Source organism: Canis aureus, chromosome X, assembly GCF_053574225.1.
Source record: "Canis aureus isolate CA01 chromosome X, VMU_Caureus_v.1.0, whole genome shotgun sequence".
NCBI lineage: Eukaryota > Metazoa > Chordata > Mammalia > Carnivora > Canidae > Canis > Canis aureus.
In genome coordinates this window covers 19,462,513-19,481,810 of record NC_135649.1, presented here as the reverse complement: position 1 = coordinate 19,481,810, position 19,298 = coordinate 19,462,513, and the positions used below count along the sequence as shown (strand labels likewise).

Sequence of the window (19,298 nt, the reverse complement as noted above, 5' to 3'; positions counted from 1 at the left end):
AGGCTCACTCACAAGCACACAATTTAAAATTTAGAGTTGGTCTGCAGGGATAATGAATAATTCTAAATGTATTATTTTAGCTGGGGCACTGGGACCAAGAAGAGAGCATGGGCCCTTTACCCTGGCTGCCTGCTCAGTCTCCCAGAACCAAGATTATGCAGGTTTCCAAAGCTACCTTCAGGATAAGCTGTCCAAACCAACTGCCGCCCCAGCAAATGATAGACTAGGATGTACTTAGGCCAGATGGTCATGGAGCGCAAGAATGCACTGCGGATCAATAATTATAGCTCTCAAGTGGAGCAGAGGAGTGAATTACTTGAACACCATGTGCTCTTCAGCCCCTCCTTTTTGGGCTCAGGCTCAGGCACCCAGAGGAATTATGATTCATGAGAAAGATATGGGGAATCTATATGTACACACAGAGAGGGAGGAAAGGGGTGCCTGGCTGGCTCAGTTGATAGAGCGTGTGATTCTTGATCTCAGGGTCATGAGTTTGAGCCCCACATTGGGCAAAGAGCTTACATTAAAACATAAAAGGATTGAAGAGGGAGGGAGGGATGGAGGGAGGGAGGGATGGAGGGGGGGGAGGAGAGGGAGAGAGAGAGAGAGAGATAGAGATAGAGAGAGAGAAAATTATCCCGGTATTTCAACTCAACTGGGTTGAGCACTGTTATTTTAGCCCTTCTGCATGCCACTTCACCCCCAAAAGGCAAAAGGCTGGAGAGGCTCTAATCTATCGTTGCTGAGGTTATTCTGATTCTGAGCATCAATTCCATGGGAAAAGTTAAAGGTCATCAACAAATGTTTATCAGCTATATGTGTTGGCCCATTGAACAAGGTGATCGTGGAAGTGTGCTTTGTTATCAGAAAGATCTGGGCTCCGATTCTAGCTCTGACTATCTGTTGACCTTGGGCAAGTTACATAACCCTCTGAGCCTCAGTTTTCTCTTCTATAAGAGCTGACATTAAAGCTGACCTTGTAGGATTATAAGAAGGATTTAATCAGATGATGAATTTGAAACCTATTTGTAAATCACAATCTGCTAGTTGGTGGTAGTGATGGTTGCTGTATACAGAATAGTGGATATAAGTGTTCAGGGAAAGAAAGAGAGTCATGGAAGGCTGAGGTCATCAAGAATGACCTTTGTAGAGGAGGTGGGTCTTGAAGTATTGGGAGGCATTAGGGCTGGAGAACAGAGGACACTGCCGGCAGATGTAATGGTCTGAGCAAAAGTAAAGAGGTGGTAATGAGACTGACATGTTCAGGCAAAAGATGCACATTTATAGCTCGTTTATAGCTATGAAAATTTCCAGAGGACACTGTGGGATCATTAGCAAATCCATGGTCTCATGATCTGAGTTCAGGGTTAATAGGCAGCATGGCCTGGGGGGCCTGAAATCCCAGGCAGCATAGTCCTCACTGCAACTTGACTCCAATGCTGAGCTGCATGCACAGGCTGCAGGGCATGGACATTTGTGACTTCCTGGCTAAGGTGTCTAACTCCTGGGAGTGCCTGCCACTGTGACCCTGACATGGACCAGAGAGCAAGAGAGAAGATGTAAAGCTAACAAGAAAATAAGAACTCATCCTTTAGCCACTGGAAAAGCGTGTTGCTTAAAGCAACTGGATTCCTGATTGAAACACTCCAGCGGGGGATGAGGAAGTGCTTTGGAAAGTACAAAGTGATTAAATGAAGCAAATCTATACATTCACAGACACACACAGACACACACACACATAATTAGCATAATTACCAAAATAAGAAAAGGTTCATCGTTGGAAAAGAACAGCACAATGTGATGTATTCTCTTAAAATTCAATACTCCTCTAACCTTGCCCTTTTAATTTTACAAATGCTGGATGTGTTTTATGTTTGAAAATTCATTTGGAAACCACTGAGGTCATCATTTGGATAGGCTTGTTTTAATTCATATTCCCCCTGATGTTTGCCCTTGTGAGCAGAACAGACATGGTGAAGGCAGGATGGATTTATACACATTGTGGTGGGCCTTTTCCAAGAATAATAAATTCTTTGGTTTCCAAAACATTTAAGATGAACTGATACACCCTACATGGGGACCTGGTGACCTGGTTGGCTCTATCCATATTCCTCCAAATGACTCAGTGATGTTTTCAGCTTTTCTTGCCCTCATGTTGTCCCTCAGTGCCCTTGATTTTGTTAGCTTTTCAATATTTTACGCCTCTCTGTGCAGTTTATTTATCTGCAAAACAGAAATAATAATGGTACCTACCTCACAGTGTTGTTGGGAGGATAACATTAATTGCTCCATGTCAAATGCTTAAAACAGTGCCTGGTACAGCGTAAGCACTCAAAAAGTGAGCCATTATTATCTTGCTAAACCTATCACGCTCTCTCTCTGAATGGCATTCTGGCATCTGCCCATTTGCCCGAGGTGGAAACACCAACCTTGCCCTTGACTACTCTTACTTCCTCATCCTGCCACATCTGAACAATCAGGCTGTTGATTCTTCTTTTTAAGATTTATTTATTTATTTATTTATTTATTTATTTATTTATTTATGAGACACACACACACAGAATCAGAGATGTAGGCAGAGGGAGAAGCAGGCTCCCCACAGAGAGCCTGATGTGGGACTTGATCCCAGAATCTGGGATCACGCCCTGAGCTGAAGGCAGATGCTTAACCACTGAACTAGCCAGGCATCCCTGTTGATTCTTCTTAAAGATTTCTTCCTCATGGAGATTTCCAAAATGCAATTCTGACCAAGTAATAATTCTCCCATAACTTGTACTCTCTCATACTCCCAACTTACACACACACACACACATACACAGAGTAGCCAACCAGAGTGCCACCTTCCACGTCTTGTCAGCATTCCCTGCAGTATTACGTTGAGAAGAATTACGAGGTCACATCTGGGCCCTGTGCAGTGGGGTGCCATGATTGATGATCAATGTCTGCCATAGGAGGAGTGGTGGCTGGGGAGGCCGATGAGCCGTATGTTGTCAATTTATAGACCCTGCTACAGGATCAAGGCCAGGCTCTTTAACAAGGCATAGAAGGCTCTTATGATCTGACCCCTCACCAATCTTCCAGCCTTACCTCTGTCCCTGTCTGCTCTGGCCACACCGAACTGCATACTGTTCCCAGAACCCTCATGTTCTTTCTCACCTCCACGTCTTATCACATACTATCCTCTTAGTATGCAATGCTCCCCTCTTTCCACCTGACTCCTACACACTGTTTAAGACTCAGCTTAAAAAAAAAAAAAAAGACTCAGCTTACTTTCTCACCACCCCAGTCTGGGTGTGAAGCTTTTCCTTTGTCCTTCCACAGCTCCTGGTGCACGTTGCAATCAGTGTTTAACCACATCACATTATAATTATCTGGTTAGGTGTCTGTTGTCCCCGCCTCCCTTCACCGCTCCCCAACCAGCCCAGGAATGTCCATGGGCAGGTGCTGTGCTTGTTCATTTTTGTATGGCCAGAGTCACACAACCAAAACTTACCAAGCACCAGTCATGTGTCAGTTCTGGGAACTGCCTGACTTCAAACTGATAAATGCTAGAGTGGGTATTAACACAGCAGTCTGTCTGGGGCAAGACTTCACTGAGAAGGAAGCTATATCTGAACTAAGTTTTAAAGGTACAGAAAGGGAAACCATTACAGGCTAATGGACCAGTGTGTGGAGTATTAACAACAGCCACCAGTTATTGGAACCCACTAATGGTGTAGGCCATGGGCTGAGTGCTTTATGGATACTACGAAGACACTTATAAAGGCTAGAATGGGTAAGCTTAAAGAGCAGAATGGAAAGTTCAGGAATAGTGAGAATTTCAAGGTTGTTGGAACACAGGATGGGGCAAGGGTTAGTGGGAGCCAAGGTTAAAGAAATGAATTGGGGCTAGATTAAGAAAGGCTGGGCTGACAGATCTGGCTTCCTTACCCCTCATTCATGCTCGGAATCCAAGGAGAGCCAGGAGAATGCCCGTCAGATTGCAAGCTGGCTAGTAGTCAGTGGGAAGGCTACCACCTCTCTTTGAAGGCAAGCAGACTAATTTTCATTTCTTAAGCCAAACTTGGTTCTAAATCCCTTTGGGGTGCTAAAAATACTGGTTGAGCCTAAAGTGTGACTTGTGTATTCAGGGTCAGGGAGTCCTAGAACAGAAATGCACATGATTTCCACAGATGCTGTCTAAATCATTACCACTGACCCAAACAAATCCATCCATCCTGCTCTACCGTTCCACATGAAGTGGCGTGTGGGGAGAAGGAAAGCTAGAAAAAAAAAAACTAAATGGAGAGAAAAATTCATGGTTCCACGCTCCAAACAGCCTAAGTCAGAAAGATATTAGTGCAGAAAGGTGCAATCTCTGGATGCTGAAACGAGGAAGAACTCATGGGCCTGCAGACACAAAGTCCCCAAGTTCCTTGTCATTACTGACTCAGCCTTTCAGGGCTGTGTGTCATAGACCAGTTCAGAACCCTACAGAAGCAGAGCATGGACACTCCTAAGTGCCACTGCATACTTGTATAGAAAATCTCTGGGGTGTTTGGGGGACTCGGTTGAGAGTTTGCCTTCAGCTCAGGTCATGATCCTGGGGTCTTGGGATTGAGCCCCAGGTCAGGTTCCTTGCTTAGGCGGGATTCTGCTTCTCCCTCTGCCTCTGCCCCTTCCCCAACTTGTGTACTCACTCTCTCTCTCTCTCTTCTCTCAAATAAATAAATAAAATCTAAAAAAAGAAAAAAAAGAAAGAAAACCTCTGATTCCCTGATCGAACCACATTTTGGGAGAACCTCATTCCTTGGACCTCTAGCAATTGGTGCTATATGTGAGTATGAGTAATATGTTGCCTCCCCACACAAACAAGAAAGAAATGTTGAAAAGGAGAGTGGGGGTGTGTTCCAAATTTAGCTTTCCTTCCAACCTCTGCCCATATGGTCGGTGGTTAAAAAAGTGATTACCAAGCCAACAAAATGTAACCTGATATTAGGAGTTCCAGTCTAACTCTGAGAAACCAGGGTTAATACCAGCATGTGGTATTCATTGGTCATAATGCTGCCTGATATGGGGAGACTGGACGCTGAAAGCAGTCCTCACCCCAGGGCTCCACAACCTGGCCTACAAGACTCCCATCTTGTGCAATGGGACTGATGAGATTTCCAGGGGTTAAGTAGAGAGATTTCAGTGAGAGCCCATCAACCTCAACAGGGAATGAGGGGTTTTGAGAAAAAAGTTTATGGATCTGGTTAACAGCTTCCAAGTTAGGAAGTTTCCAAGTCTAGGATTCTAAAGGAATCCTAGATTTCAGAGTAACTGAAAATGAGGGGCTCTTGCATTTTCTAGCATAACTTAGGAAGAGAGAAACTTTCCCTCACTCATAGGTGGACAAAGCTATTGAATTAAGCCTAGATAAGGATGATAAAGGAAGGAAAACAAATCTTCCAAAGTATCCCTTCAAGCTATACTGGTAAATGTTTCACAAATGGCTCTAAAAGAAAAGCATGCATGTCAGATCAATTTTTGATGGAATATAGGATGTGGAACACACAATGTCCAAATAATAAAAAAATAGACAATACTCATTATAAATTCTATATAGCCAATTGATTCTCACAGAATCCTTCCATCAATTTTTGCCAGGCTCTTATATCGGTAGCCCAACCAGGGTGGTGACTGACAGGTAAGTGTAGTTCCTGCAAGAACACTGGCTGATACATTGATTTACATTAAGGAACAAAAATGAATCAACAAAGATATATGTCAGAATCTCATTCCTCCATCAGTGATGGCAGTGACTTCTCTGCTAGATTGGATAACAGTTTTTGAATACTGAAGAATGGACTCTCAATGTTTTGTGCCTCTCACAATGTAATGGCTATGGAACAAACACAATTTCAAGTTTAATCCACACTGCTAAAGTCTTCCTATCACTTCCTTAAGTCTAGAGTCTAGACAGTCAAAACAATAAATCGAGCCCTGATTTATAGTTTTTGCTGCTTTCTGTGGAGTAAATATTTCCTACATAGTCAATATTAAGCTACTGATGTGATGCATCCGGAGACATAGCAGCACACCACTGCCCTCACCCCCCATTTCAACTACTGCTTTTGGGTCTGTTCCACCATTGGCTCCAACAGGAAGGGGAGACAAGGCAGAGACACAGACAGCAGGCTACTCCTCCCTTCTCAGAGTGGGGTCTGCTGCTCTCCTAATTTTTTTGCCAATCTGTGAGGAGACAAGCACAGAAATTGAAAGTAAGCACTTAGTGATTTTTTAAAAAAAATTATTTATTTATTTATTCATGAGAGACAGAGAGAGAGAGTCAGAGACATAGGCAGAGGGAGAATCACGCTCCCTGCGGGAAAAAAACTCAATCTCAGGATCCCAGGATCACAACCTGAGCCAAAGGCAGACGCTCAACCACTGAGTCACCCAGGTGCTCCAGCACTTAATGATTTTTATAGCAATTTCACAGAGAGATTTTTTAGGACCATTGAGTCTCCTAATTAAAAACTGTGGCTTATATTCTGTAGGCCTTTTTGTGATTTCTTTTTTGTAGTAGTTCAATTTTATTATGTTTTACAAAACTATCGGTCCATGACAGGTTCAGGAGGAACAAATCTCCCCACCCCCGCCACCTCCCAGTCCTTCAGTCCAGATAACTTAAGATGCACTGGTCTATTCTGTGAAGCCAGGGTCAGAAGGAACAGAGTGGTATGGGAGAAGGGCATGGCCCAGACAACCTTGGTATTGACCATCCCGCCATTCAGGCTAACCATTCAGAGCTGAAGGAGGGGCTGTAGCCCAGTTTGCTTTTCTAACAAAGGGGCAGGAAGGCTATAAGCCTGTAAATAATTGGGGAGAAATGAGAATTGGGGTTCTAGAGCCTGTGAGTGACAGACAGGATGTTGAAAGGAGCTACTTCCTGGAAAAATCTCTGTCATTCCTAAGGATCCATTTGTGTAGGAAAATAGTTGCAGAAAATCATAATTGGTGACATGTGCTCAAATATGACCAGAGAGGGTAACTTCTCCATTTCTCTTTCCTCCCCCCAGCCGAAAAATTGCCTCACTGGTTTGTTCTACCATCTTGGTTCTCTTTTGCTCTATGTGCGTGATTGAATCATCATAAGACCACAGCATCTCAGAGCCATTCAGGACCATGGAAATCAAGAGCCCTGCTCACTATCTGACATCCTACTCCACCCTCACCCAGCCAATCTTTCTGATAGATGGTTATTTAATCTCTAGTCAAATATCTCCAGAGTCAGAAAGCTGATTGTTCCCTAGAGCAATCCATGCCACTGAGAAATAGCTTGAAGGGTTAGAAAGTTCCCCTTTTGTCAAGTGAAAACATATCTCCTGGTACATGCCATGTATTGGTTCCAGAACCACCTTCATCTTCTACACGCAAGACCTCAAAATATTAGACGACAACATTCACACTCCCTAATTCTTTTCTTGCATAGACTAACCATCACTACTTCTTCTCACTATCTTTCCACTAACCCTGTTTGCAGATTCTTCACCATCCTGCTCACTCTCCTCAAGAGGTACTCTAGGCTCCATGATGTGTCACACAGCATGTCCTGTCCACTTCACTATTGACTGGAGCTGGAATCACCTGTATCTTTGCTCACAATTTCAGCTGCTAGAAGTCAAAGTCTACTTTGAGGAAGCTAATTAAAGAAGCAGTGAGGTTAAAACCTACCAAATATTAGGCAAAAGGAAGCAAATGCTGAAAAGTAAACATAGCATATGGATAAACGAAATATTTATTGAACATCTACTAAGTAACAATGACAAGGCAAGGCGGGGGAGGGTTACAGAGGTTGGTGACCAAGAGCTGATTAGGTGTATACATACAATGAAAAAGACTTGCTTTCTACCCTCCATGGAACTCATTGTTAGTCTAGGACAGTACTTTGTTCTGAAACCCATCCCGAAGTTGCTAATGAAATTGCTCCCCACTCTGGCATAGACTCTTCTCCGACACCAGAATTTACAGAATAGCCTCTACTGATTTTTATTTATCCGGTAATTATATTATGGCTTAAGATCACCAAATGAGCTACAAATTAAGAGATTCTGTCTGCAGTGGTCTCCCATTGTCACCTTAAAGGCTTACTTACCCTCACTCATACCCATTAGGATTGTTTAGAAAAAAATCAAAAGGAAGTTTTTTAAAAATTCCATAAGTATATTTAGAAATGTTAAGAACCATAAGTGCCATGGATCATCTTACTGGATCATTAAACATTTCATAGCCAGGTATGTACGTAGGCAGATACTATAACAAGCTCTCCTTTCAAAAAAACTAACCAAACAGGAAAAAAGGAAAACAACCAAATAAAAACGTGCCAGTAACTTCATTCCTACTGAAGAAAACTGGAAATCTCCTTGCACCTGACCCAGGCAACTAAGGGGGAGAAAAAGATAGTTGGCTACACCTTTTTGCCATATTAACCAAAGTTCAAGGACAGCATGGTCCGAATTGGAGACAGAGACCTGAGGATTTGTGTGCGCGTGTGTGTGGATGTGTGTGCATGTGTATGCGTAGTTTCAGGGGTTTCATGGAAGGTCAGCAATCGCAAAGCATCTGGTGGCTTTGAGTGCCTCCTCCTGTCAGAGGAGGACGTCAGGCTGGTTTCCTAACTCATCTCCATGTGTGACCACTGGGACTGGTGGCACCTGACACCTTTGGTCTCTGTCTTGCTCTGCAGGGTCATGATCCCTTGTTATACTGGGCTCCTCTGATGTGGCTCATGCAAGAGATAATTGCACAGGTTTCATTAAATGTCACATCTTTCTCTCTTTCTGAGATGGTATTTCTCCTTGAGGGGGAACACTTCCCAGTCGATGGTGTACACCTCTGCTTTTCCAGATCCCTTGTGAATGTTATCTTCCAGGAAAGGTTTCAGCTCAGCTAGAGGCTTTGGGCTTGCTACCTTCCTGCTGGTTCCTCTTTCAATTTTCTATCAACTAAGTGTTGAACCTCTCCCTCCCATTCCCTTCTATCACACTAGATTACCACAATTTGGGTGAGGCTGTCACTAAGTTGGCCAACATGGCTTCATCCAGAGAAAATCAATCTCACCATTTAGGCAGATTCATATATTCAACAGTTTCCTTTTAATTTGAAACTGATCATAAGCTGTAATATAATGGCCACAGATTGTTTGCACTCCCCTCTAACACTCGCCTAATTCTTAGAGTTTCATGGAATGTCCACCAGCAAGTGTAACTATCATAGAGTTACCCTTGATGAAAGCCTCCTAGCCCAATAGCTCAGGCAGGAAAGTATCACAGGTCAGTAAGCCTAGAAAAGTGAACCCCCGAATATCTCACAAATAACAACACACTCCTTAAAGCATCTCAAGCTATGGTAACTTTATGGAAAGTTTTTAACCTTCCCTTACTCTCATCTATCACCAGCTTACCTGTACTCATTCCCTAGGTGATGCTAAAGCATGGAGAAGGGCCTTTTCTGGGTACACTTATTGAACTGGGCATATAATATCACTCACTGTTACAGCTCACATCAAAATCCATCTCTGTGAGCCATGAAAACTGCACAAAGCTCTGAGCTGAGGTGGAATTGGCTGTCTTGTCATTGTATTAGTAAGAACCACCTTGTCTGTATCCGTGTGGAGAGTGCTATGATAGTAAGCTTTGCTTCCTTCAGCTTCCCTATGGCATTTGTTCTTGAAAAGATCAAGGCATGAAAGCAGATTTCTTAGCGCTAAGAGCAAGATAGAATGGGGAAGAAAAATCACAGGCCCTTTCTTGACCTTCCCCAACTCATCCACCCTTGCTCTCACTGTCCCACTAACACCAAAGAAAACAAAACATAACTAGCTGTGATTCTTTCAAGATGTAGGTGACTACCACTGTTGTGACTGTGGTTACTTGCACCACTCAGCAGACATATTTGTCATTGTTGAAATGCCTTCTCACTGGTCTGGAAACAAGTTAATAAGTAACTGAAAAGGCTATCTTGGGGATGGAGAAGGAGCATATTATAATGAAAATAGTTGGCCAGAACATTGGGGACTTAATTTCTAATTTTAGCTACAGACTTTTGGCAACTATAACTTACAACCCAATGGTACTAAACAGTATTAACAATATTACCCCAAATGAGAAACTGCTTTACAGTTTATAAAGTACTTTTATGTCCTTTATCACCTGTGTTTCATTCCACAACTTTTGAAGTTGGCAAGTCTGGAAATTTTTTTAAAAGATGCATTTATTTAAAAAAAAAGATGTATTTATTTATTTGAGAGAGAGAGAGAGAGAGAAAGCAAGAGAGTGTATGAGTTGGAGGAGGGGCAGAGGGAGAGAGAGAATCTCAAGCAGACTCCCCGCTGAGTGCAGAGCCCAATGTGGGGCTCAATCTCAGGACCTGAGATCATGACCTGAGCCAAAATCAAGAGTTGGATATTCAACAGATGGAGCCACTCAGGGGCCCCTGCAGGTCAGGAAATATTTTATCATTTTTTCAGAGGAGGAAACTGAGTCTCAGAGGAGCTGAGTGACTCTGTCCAAGGCCACAAGACTGTGTGTTTGACTCTGTAGATGAAATGCTCTTCCTTCCTTGAATGTCTCAAGCATCAGCAACCTGAAGTAGAAAGGTATCGCGTTCATCCATCACACGGGCTCCACCTCACAGTGAACGGCACGAGGTCCTCTTAACTGGGGTCACATGTTTGAGGGACTGACATCACAAGAAAGAAGGTAGGAGGGAGTCACTACAAGATGCTGCTTGGGAACTCCAGGAGCGGGTTACTTAGCGAGAAGCAAAGGGTGCAGAGGAAGTAGGATTGTCAAACTATAGAATACATTTTGGGAAAACTGCCATAATTTACTCCTAGACTTATGACCAGTAGGGTAGTATAAATAGATATATTACTGTGTCCACATGTATTTTGATCTCTGAACAGGACTCAACAACTTTCCCATTAAAAAAAAAAAAACCCAGGACATGTCATTCCTCTACAAACTTTCTACTGATGCTTGGGCCTGCAATGTGATTTGTTCTAAAACATTCTAACCTTGCAGATGTCACCCGTGAGAAAAGGCCCATTATAAAGTTCCTCCGTCGGTTTTATCCTTCTCACCAAACCAACCCATTAAAGAATTTCATCAGACAATGTGGCTACCGGCCTACGTTATGAAGGTCTGACTCGACAACTCAAAAGAGCTAAGCCGTCCAAGTGTCCTTCTCCTTCACTATGTGTGCAGGCTCGCAAAGGTCAGAATATAAGGTTACATTTGAGGCACTAAGAAAATGAATGAAAATCACTAGCCTAAAAAAAAACATGTCCTAAATGCTATTTTTTTTTAGTTGTTCTTTTGCCTCCAGATGGTAAAGGAACAGCGAGGAGGAAATATTGAGTGTGGAGACCCATGGGGCCCACAGCTGTGAGTCCTAATACCCCACCCCCAGCACTGCTGGGGCAGAGCGGACAGCTGCTTCTCCTCCTGACACCTGGACACGACCGCGCAGGATGGCAAGAGAGACCTGCCCTGGCCCAACTTCACCTCCCCCCTGACTCCCAGCCAGCGAGGGATCCAGTGGCAGCTTTTCTCTTTGCGGTCCCCACACCAACACAGTGAAACTGAAAGTTTCTTGAGGGTGAACAGTACCACAAGAAACATCTGTTTAAACGGGGAAGAAACACCCATTTGGTTTTAATATTGGTACAAGTTGGGGATCCCTGGGTAGCTCAGCGGTTTGGCGCCTGCCTTTGGCCCAGGGCGCAATCCTGGAGTCCCGGGATCAAGTCCCGCGTCGGGCTCCCTGCATGGAGCCTGCTTCTCCCTCCTCCTGTGTCTCTGCCTCTCTCTCTCTCTCTCTATCATAAATAAATAAATCTTTAAAAAAATATTGGTTCAAGTTCTAAGCCCAATATGTGCTTCATGAAGCTACCTCCTCAGCTCGCCACCAACCGGCTGGAGCCACTGTCCTCCCATGTGGCAACCAGCAATGTGTTTATCTTCTACAGCCTGTTCCCACTTTCTTCATGCAAGGAACTAGGCTTCCACAGCATCCGTGATCACTTCCCCTTGTCTTTGACAACTAGCTTGAGTTAATATTGTCTTCTTCCTTTTTTTTCTTTTTGGATTTTATTTATTTATTCATGAGAGACACAGAGAGAGAGGCAGAGACACAGAGAGAGAGGCAGGTTCCCCATGGGGAGCCCAATGCAGGACTTGATCCTAGGACCTCGGGATCGTGACCTGAGCCGAAGGCAGATGCTCAACCCCTGAGCCACCAGGTGCCCCATATTTTATTTTTCTGACTTGCAGTGATAGAGATCTTAGGCTCACCAGATTATTCAGGCTATACCCACAGAATAGTGCAAGCTCTGGAGCAAGAACAAGCCCAGGGAGGCAGGGGGTGAGGGAGTGGTAACAGGTATCTCTGAGATGGGTGTTTCTTACTGGGTTGCTTTGTAAGCCTGTTTCAATTGTGCTTCCAAGACCAGGTGTGTGTGCGTGCGTGTGTGCATGTGCGCGTGTGCAGGCATGCACCTATATGAGTACAGGCACATGTGTGCGTGGTTTTCCATGTGGGTGAGAGTCAGGACTTGGCGGAGAGGGGGAGATGCTTAAGATGCTTAGTCATCATGTCTTGGCTAGGGACACCTGGCCAGAGCTTGCAAAGCTTCTCAGGAATCAGCCGCAGCCAAAGCACCAGGAGTAGCCAGCTTCCCAAACAGCTTACAATAAGAGCTTTGACAAGGTGGGTAACTGGGAACGATGCTGATGGCAGCCGGGCAACAAGACGGTCCATTTATTGCACCAGCTCCACCGCGGATGGTCTGTCTTTGGGAGGGAGTCTGAACACGGTGTTCAGTGCAAAAGCATTTTCTAACTTATGGGCTAAATTCTACCTTTGCAGAAAATATGTGCCGAGCTAGGGATGCTGAGAAAGCCAAAGAGCTTCAGAGGTTTGGGATTAATAATAGCAGTCCCCCAATTGTCATAAATATCTGTAGAACTCAACAGGTTGCAAAGCACTTTTACACTCATTGTCACCTTTGTTTTCCACCACTCATTGAGGTTGGGGAGGATGCGTATCCCCCACATTACAGTTGGAGAAACTGAGGCTCAGAGCACTACATAACCTGCTAAAGGTCTCACTGTGAGTAAATGTGCTAGAACTGGAACCCAAGTGTCTTAATCTATCCTATGGGTCACCAGGCCTCAGGCCTCTTTTGTACTTCCTCCAACACTTGGCTCATTGTGGGCCAGCTTAGTGGCTTCTTAGATGCTTCAAGTTTGAAACCTAAATGCCATAAGTGCTCAATTGGAAGGCGGTAAGGGTTGCAAACACATCACCTAGGGATCTTGTTAACCTGACCTATGATTCAGCAGGTCTCGAGGTGGGCCCTTAGAGTCTGCGTTTCTAGCAACTCCCAGATGATACAGACATTACTGGTCCACGGGTCCCACCTGGAGTAGCAAGAGGTACTGAGGATACTGCTGAATGTTGGTTACCTGGTCTTAAACTAATACAACAAGCTAATTCTAAGCAACGTCTGCAGGCTCTTTGAGCTTCCAGAGGTTAGCAGTAGCAGTAACAGACCAGTTGTTGTACTAGTAGGTAGCATTTTTTGAGTGCTTACCAGGTGCTAGGCACCTTGCCAAATGCTTTGAATGGATGATTTCATTATTATTATGATGATGTTATTGAATTGCCACAATCATATGTAACAGAGAAAAACAAAGGGAAACCTACAAGGTCAGAAGAAAACTCTAATGATGATGTCCCCCAGACTCCAATAAGCACCCTGCCAGGGACTAAAGCCAAATCAATGAACACGATTACAGATTGCCAGCACTAGAATGGCCCATGAGGACTGGGCATTCTCTTGGTTTTGCAAATGGAGACTGACTTTCCAAAGGAGGAAGGGGCTTGCCCTAGGACACATGGGAGTTAGAAGCAAAGTCAGGAATAGAGGTGTCCTGCAAGAAGTGAGCCAGGGCAGCCAGCCAGTAGGACCACTCATTGGTTATGGTGTAAAAGGTCCGTTCTGGGACAAAAGGGAGATAAAAGAGGGTCTGAACCTCCTCTGAGCCTGGTGTTTTGTTTTTGTTTTTGTTTTTTTGTTTTTCATTTTTTATTCCCAAGTTGTGTTTTGGAGGAAAAAATGTGAAAGTTCTAAGTGAGATGGCAGTAAACGCACATGGTGTTCCAAGTCTGGTTGACTAAGTGGATGTTGATGAATCACTGGGACCAGATGGCATCTACCCAGATTTGGGGTAAAATTGTGTAACAGCTGACCAAAGTATATAGCCTGCCGTTCCAAAGAGCTATTGTGCCGTGAGCCTGGCAGATTGCCAACAAGTCTCCTCTCCATGAGAAGCATTTCAAAGGAGACTGAAGGAGCTCCAGGCCAGTAGGATCACTGAACATGTTACACAAGTGTAACCTATTGGGAGTAAGGCATCATTTTTCCTGTAAATTAAATTACCCACCATTTGTGTAGGTGTTTTACAGTTTACAAAGCACTTAGGGTTAATCATGCCTAACTAATTGACCAGAATTCTTTGAGAGGCTAAATGTGCTAGTGGACAAAGGGAAACCAGTGAATATAATCTATTTAGGTTTTGAAAAGGCCCTTGACAAGGTGCCCTACCAAACACTGCTGAAAAAAGTTAAGTCACCATGGCATCGTGGAGTGGTGTTTTGCAATGGACCGGGAAGTGGCTTATAGGCAGAAAAGTGAGAGGAGGGCTAGGCAGGGACATTTTTGGAGAAGTATGAAAAGTGGTGTGTCCCAAGGATTAATGCTGGAGCCAGTTAATATTTTGGTGAATCATCTGGGCAACATTTAGATGACTGGAAGCTTTTCTGGATAGCGAAGAGCAGAACAGATTTCAGCCTTTTTACAAAAGTCTAGATGAGCAGAGAAGGAAGGATCAGAGTAGAGTTATTCAAAGAGTAGTCTCTGAAATCTCACTGTGTGGTTCTGAATCCTGACTCTACCCTTAGTGACTGCACAACCTTAAGCAAATTACCTTTTCCAGCATTAGTTTTCTCATCTGTAATGTGGGAATAGTAACAACCCCTTGTTCACAGTGAAAATGATATGAGACAATGCAAGCAAAGTTCCAGTACAGCACTCGCAGTATTGGTTAATGTCCAGTGAACATTGGCTTATATTATTTTTACTGATTATAAGGTGCCAGCCTCTGAGTGATCCCATTATGCCCTAGGAATGGAACTTGGGAGCCACTGCAGACTATTTCTTGAAAGCATTGGCAAAATTTGTGGTAGTAATTCAGAGAGGATGGGGATGTGTGTGAAAGATTTCATTCCAGGAAACTAACAATTATGGAGCACTGAATATGTGCTGGTACCAGGCTAGATGCTTTACAAACTTTCCCCCTTAATGTAATCCTGCAATAGTCCTGTGAAGTTGGGGTATTGATCCCCATTTGATGGACAAGGGAATGAAGACTCAGGAGGAAGAGAGCCAGAATGCAAATGCAAGTTTGCTCTACCCCCAAAGCTATTTTTTTTCACTTTATCACACTTAAAATGCAAATTTAACATTTTGATTCCAGGACAGTTAACATACAGTGGAGGGATGGGTGTAATTTAGGAAAGGACAGAAGAGTGGGATCTAATACGGAAATAAATGCGGGCAATGGTATGAAGATAGAAACAAGGGCAGTATGTTTATGCTTCCTTTTAAAGTTACCCCATTGTCAGTTTTCACAAGACTCCCAAGATTGCATTGCTTTTCATAACTGAGAAGAACCAAGGAAATATTCAATGGGAAACAGGGCCACCTGATTTGGTCTGATTGTTTTAGACAATAAAAAATAAAAACAGGAAGTTACCCTTTTAATCTACCTAGGTCTGGAGATGGGAGGAAAAGAGGGGTACCTGAAAACTTTTTTTTCTAGAGTATAGTATTTCTTTGCAAAGTTGATGGCATTGTAGGTTGTGGGGACTTTCAGAAAGTTACAGAGAGCAGAGTCAACTGGTGTTGAATCCACAAGCATAGCTATTTTGGCTTGGATGCCAGCTGGCTCACACACATACCTGCAAGGAAGCGGAGCTGGTTCCTCACTTTCATCGTGCCATCCCCGGAGCCCCCGATGCACTCGTCTTCATCGTCGCCACAGTCGCCACTTTCAAGCCCCTCCTCGTCAAGGTTTTTATCCAGAACTCTACCTTTGGGCACAGACATGGTTCTCAGGAGCTGAAAGAAAGGACCAGAAATGTAGCAGCATGTTAAGATTTCTCAGGGAGGTCTGAAACAGTCTTACAAACAGGAGGCATTGAAAACTGCTGAATGAACTGCACAGAAGCTTTTAAAAACCATTTTCAAATGTAGGTAAGTGTAAACTGCTTATATTCTTTTTAAAAAAAATTATTTATTTGAGAGAAAGAGCTGGGGGGGAGGGGCAGAGGGAGAGAGAGGAGGAAGAGTCCCAAGCAGATTATGTGCTGAGCATAGAGCCAGATGGGCATCAATCTCATGACCCTGAGATCACTACCTGGCTGAAATCTCGAATTGGTCACTTAACTGACTGAGCCACCCAGGTGCCCCATATTCTTTTTTAAAAAATATTTATTTACTTGTTGTTTGTTTATTTTAGCAGGGAAGGGCAGAGGGAGTGGGAAAGGGAGAGAATCTCAAACAGACTCTGTGCTAAGCCCAGAGCCCAAAGTAGGGCTGGATCCCATGACACTGAGATCACTATGACCTGAGCTGCAACTAGCCAACTGAGCCACCCAGGTGCCCCAGCTGCTTATATTCTTTAGAATTTTATACTTACAGAACATTCCATAGCATCTGACATGATTCCCTACTCCTCCATGCTACTCCCACCACCCAGTAGCTGGTGTCTACTGCATTAGACCTTCTATACCATGGTATTTAAGTTCCTGAAAGCCTCCATGGTAGGAGAACTCACCAATGAGAAGCTTAAGGTGTACAATAGCCAAACTGTGGAAGGAGCCTTGGTGTCCATCGAAAGATGAATGGATAAAGAAGATGTGGTCTATATATACAATGGAATATTACTCAGCCATTAGAAACAACAAATACCCACCATTTGCTTCAACGTGGATGGAACTGGAGGGTATTATGCTGAGTGAAATAAGTCAATCGGAGAAGGACAAACATTATACGTTCTCATTCATTTGGGGAATATAAATAATAGTGAAAGGGAATAGAAGGGAAGGGAAAAGAAATGGGTAGGAAATATCAGAAAGGGAGACAAAACATAAAGACTCCTAACTCTGTGAAACGAACTAGGGGTGGTGGAAGGGGAGGAGGGTGGGGGGTGGGGGTGAATGGGTGACAGGCACTGAGGGGGGCACTTGACGGGATGAGCACTGGGTGTTATTCTGTATGTTGGCAAATTGAACACCAATAAAAAATAAATTTATTATTTTAAAAAAAGAAGCTTAAGGTGTGATAGACAAAGCATATTTATAGGCTGGGAGGACACCAAGATCAGGAAAGAGCCCTACAGAAGCCTCCTACAATTATATTTCCATTATATTACAACAAATGCTTCCCACCAGATAAAGAGATTACCAATGGCATTTTACACACATTTTAAATACATACTTACAATTAATTGCCAATGTACCATGCCTTGGTCACTAGAAAAACTTTAAAAATCTCTCCCTCTTTCACAATTTCTATAAGCTGGTTTGAAATTCATTTTGCTTTATTGTAAATAATATGCTTACCAAGAGGCATGTTTGTTTTACACCTCTGTGTCTGGCTTTTCAGTTATGTAATCAACTCCTTTTTAAAGATTTTATTTATTTATTCATGAGAGACACAGACAGAGGGGCAGAGATATAGGCAGAGGGAGAAACAGACTCTCTGTGGGGAGCCTGATGCGGGACTCAATCCCAGGACTCCATGATCACAACCTAAGCCAAAGGTAGATGCTAAACCACTGAGCCACCCTGTGCCCTAGTCAATGCCTTTATAATTTGATGGTGACTCTCACTTTCTCCAATTTCTCCATTGACCCGGAAGCCCAACCCACAACGCAAATCATGTCTGAGGGCGGCTCTTAGGCCCCATTTTACTTTTCCTTGCATTTCTCACCAAGGCTGTATTCCAGGGTCCTCTATTCCTGCCCCACCTCTCATTTTCAGTCCTAAAAGTCAGGCCCACTTCATACTTAAACAAATATTGGCCAAAAAAGATGCTGGATCTACCAAAAGTGAGATTTTGGTGATTGCACAAGAGGTATCCAGAAAAAATGCATATACAGACATATCCTGGTTTCTATTATCCATGTTCATTGTCACTGCAAAGTATACTTTTATGTTATCCACTTGTGATTTAACTCCTACATCAAGATCTACTTGGAACAAGCTATATATCATAGAGAAATGGGAGTATGGGTTTGTTTGTTTTTTTTTTTTTTTTGAGCAAAGAAAGAAAAGTCCAACAACTTCTAATGGTGTTGGAGAAGCCAAGCCACCTACCGTCTCCTACTCTAGCACCATCTCTATCCTCCTGCTCTAATGCATCCCTTCTCTGACCCTCCCTATTCCAACTTATCCTACACATCTAAATGTACAATATAGATGCATAGGCTAGGATAAGCTAGCCTAATGATTCTCAAATTTTTGGTCTCAGGGCCCCTTTACACTCATATTCAAAATCCAAGAGAACTTCTGTTTATACAAGAAGTTGTTTATATCTATTGACATTTACCATCTTAGAAATTATAACTGAGAAATGTAAAAAATACTTAATAACTTGTTTACACTTAACCATAATAAATCCATAATGTGTTAACATATATAACATTTTCTAATGAAAAAAGAAATATATTTTCCCCTGATATAAAATAGTTAGAAGGAAGGGTGGCATTGTTATACATTTTTGCAAATCTCTTTAAAGTCCAGGTTAATATGGCAGGTGGATCATCATATATGCTTCTCCATCCAATCTGTTGTTTTGATTTAAATATTTGTACAGAATCTAGTGTCTCACAGATATGTAGTAGGAAAAGAGGGAAGTATTTTAGTAGCCTTTCAGAAAACTGTGGATATTTTTCGGTGACACTTCATAAAAACTCAGTAAGTGGGGAAAATTAGTTGCAATGTCAAGTATGAAACCACATGAATAAACTTTTCATGTTCCGTTACATTAAAATTCATTGGTGTGCTCTGAACTTTGAATGGACCTTTTAGCCATTTTATATCATCATGCATGGTCATCCAAAAATACTGGTTCACTGAGCTATACAGGTCTTCTGAATGTCAATATCTTTCATTATATGATACATTAAAAAATCACATCCAGG

General features: G+C 43.0%; 1 protein-coding gene across 1 annotated transcript in view; it reads right to left on the bottom strand.

Moving 5' to 3' along the window:
• Window positions 1-19,298, bottom strand: part of GPC3 (glypican 3) — a 443,047-nt gene that overhangs the window by 41,824 nt on the left and 381,925 nt on the right. Inside the window, exon 7 of the mRNA XM_077887586.1 lies at window positions 16,051-16,210. Coding sequence (XP_077743712.1) covers window positions 16,051-16,210 — 160 coding nt within the window. The remainder of the gene's footprint in view (window positions 1-16,050; window positions 16,211-19,298) is intronic.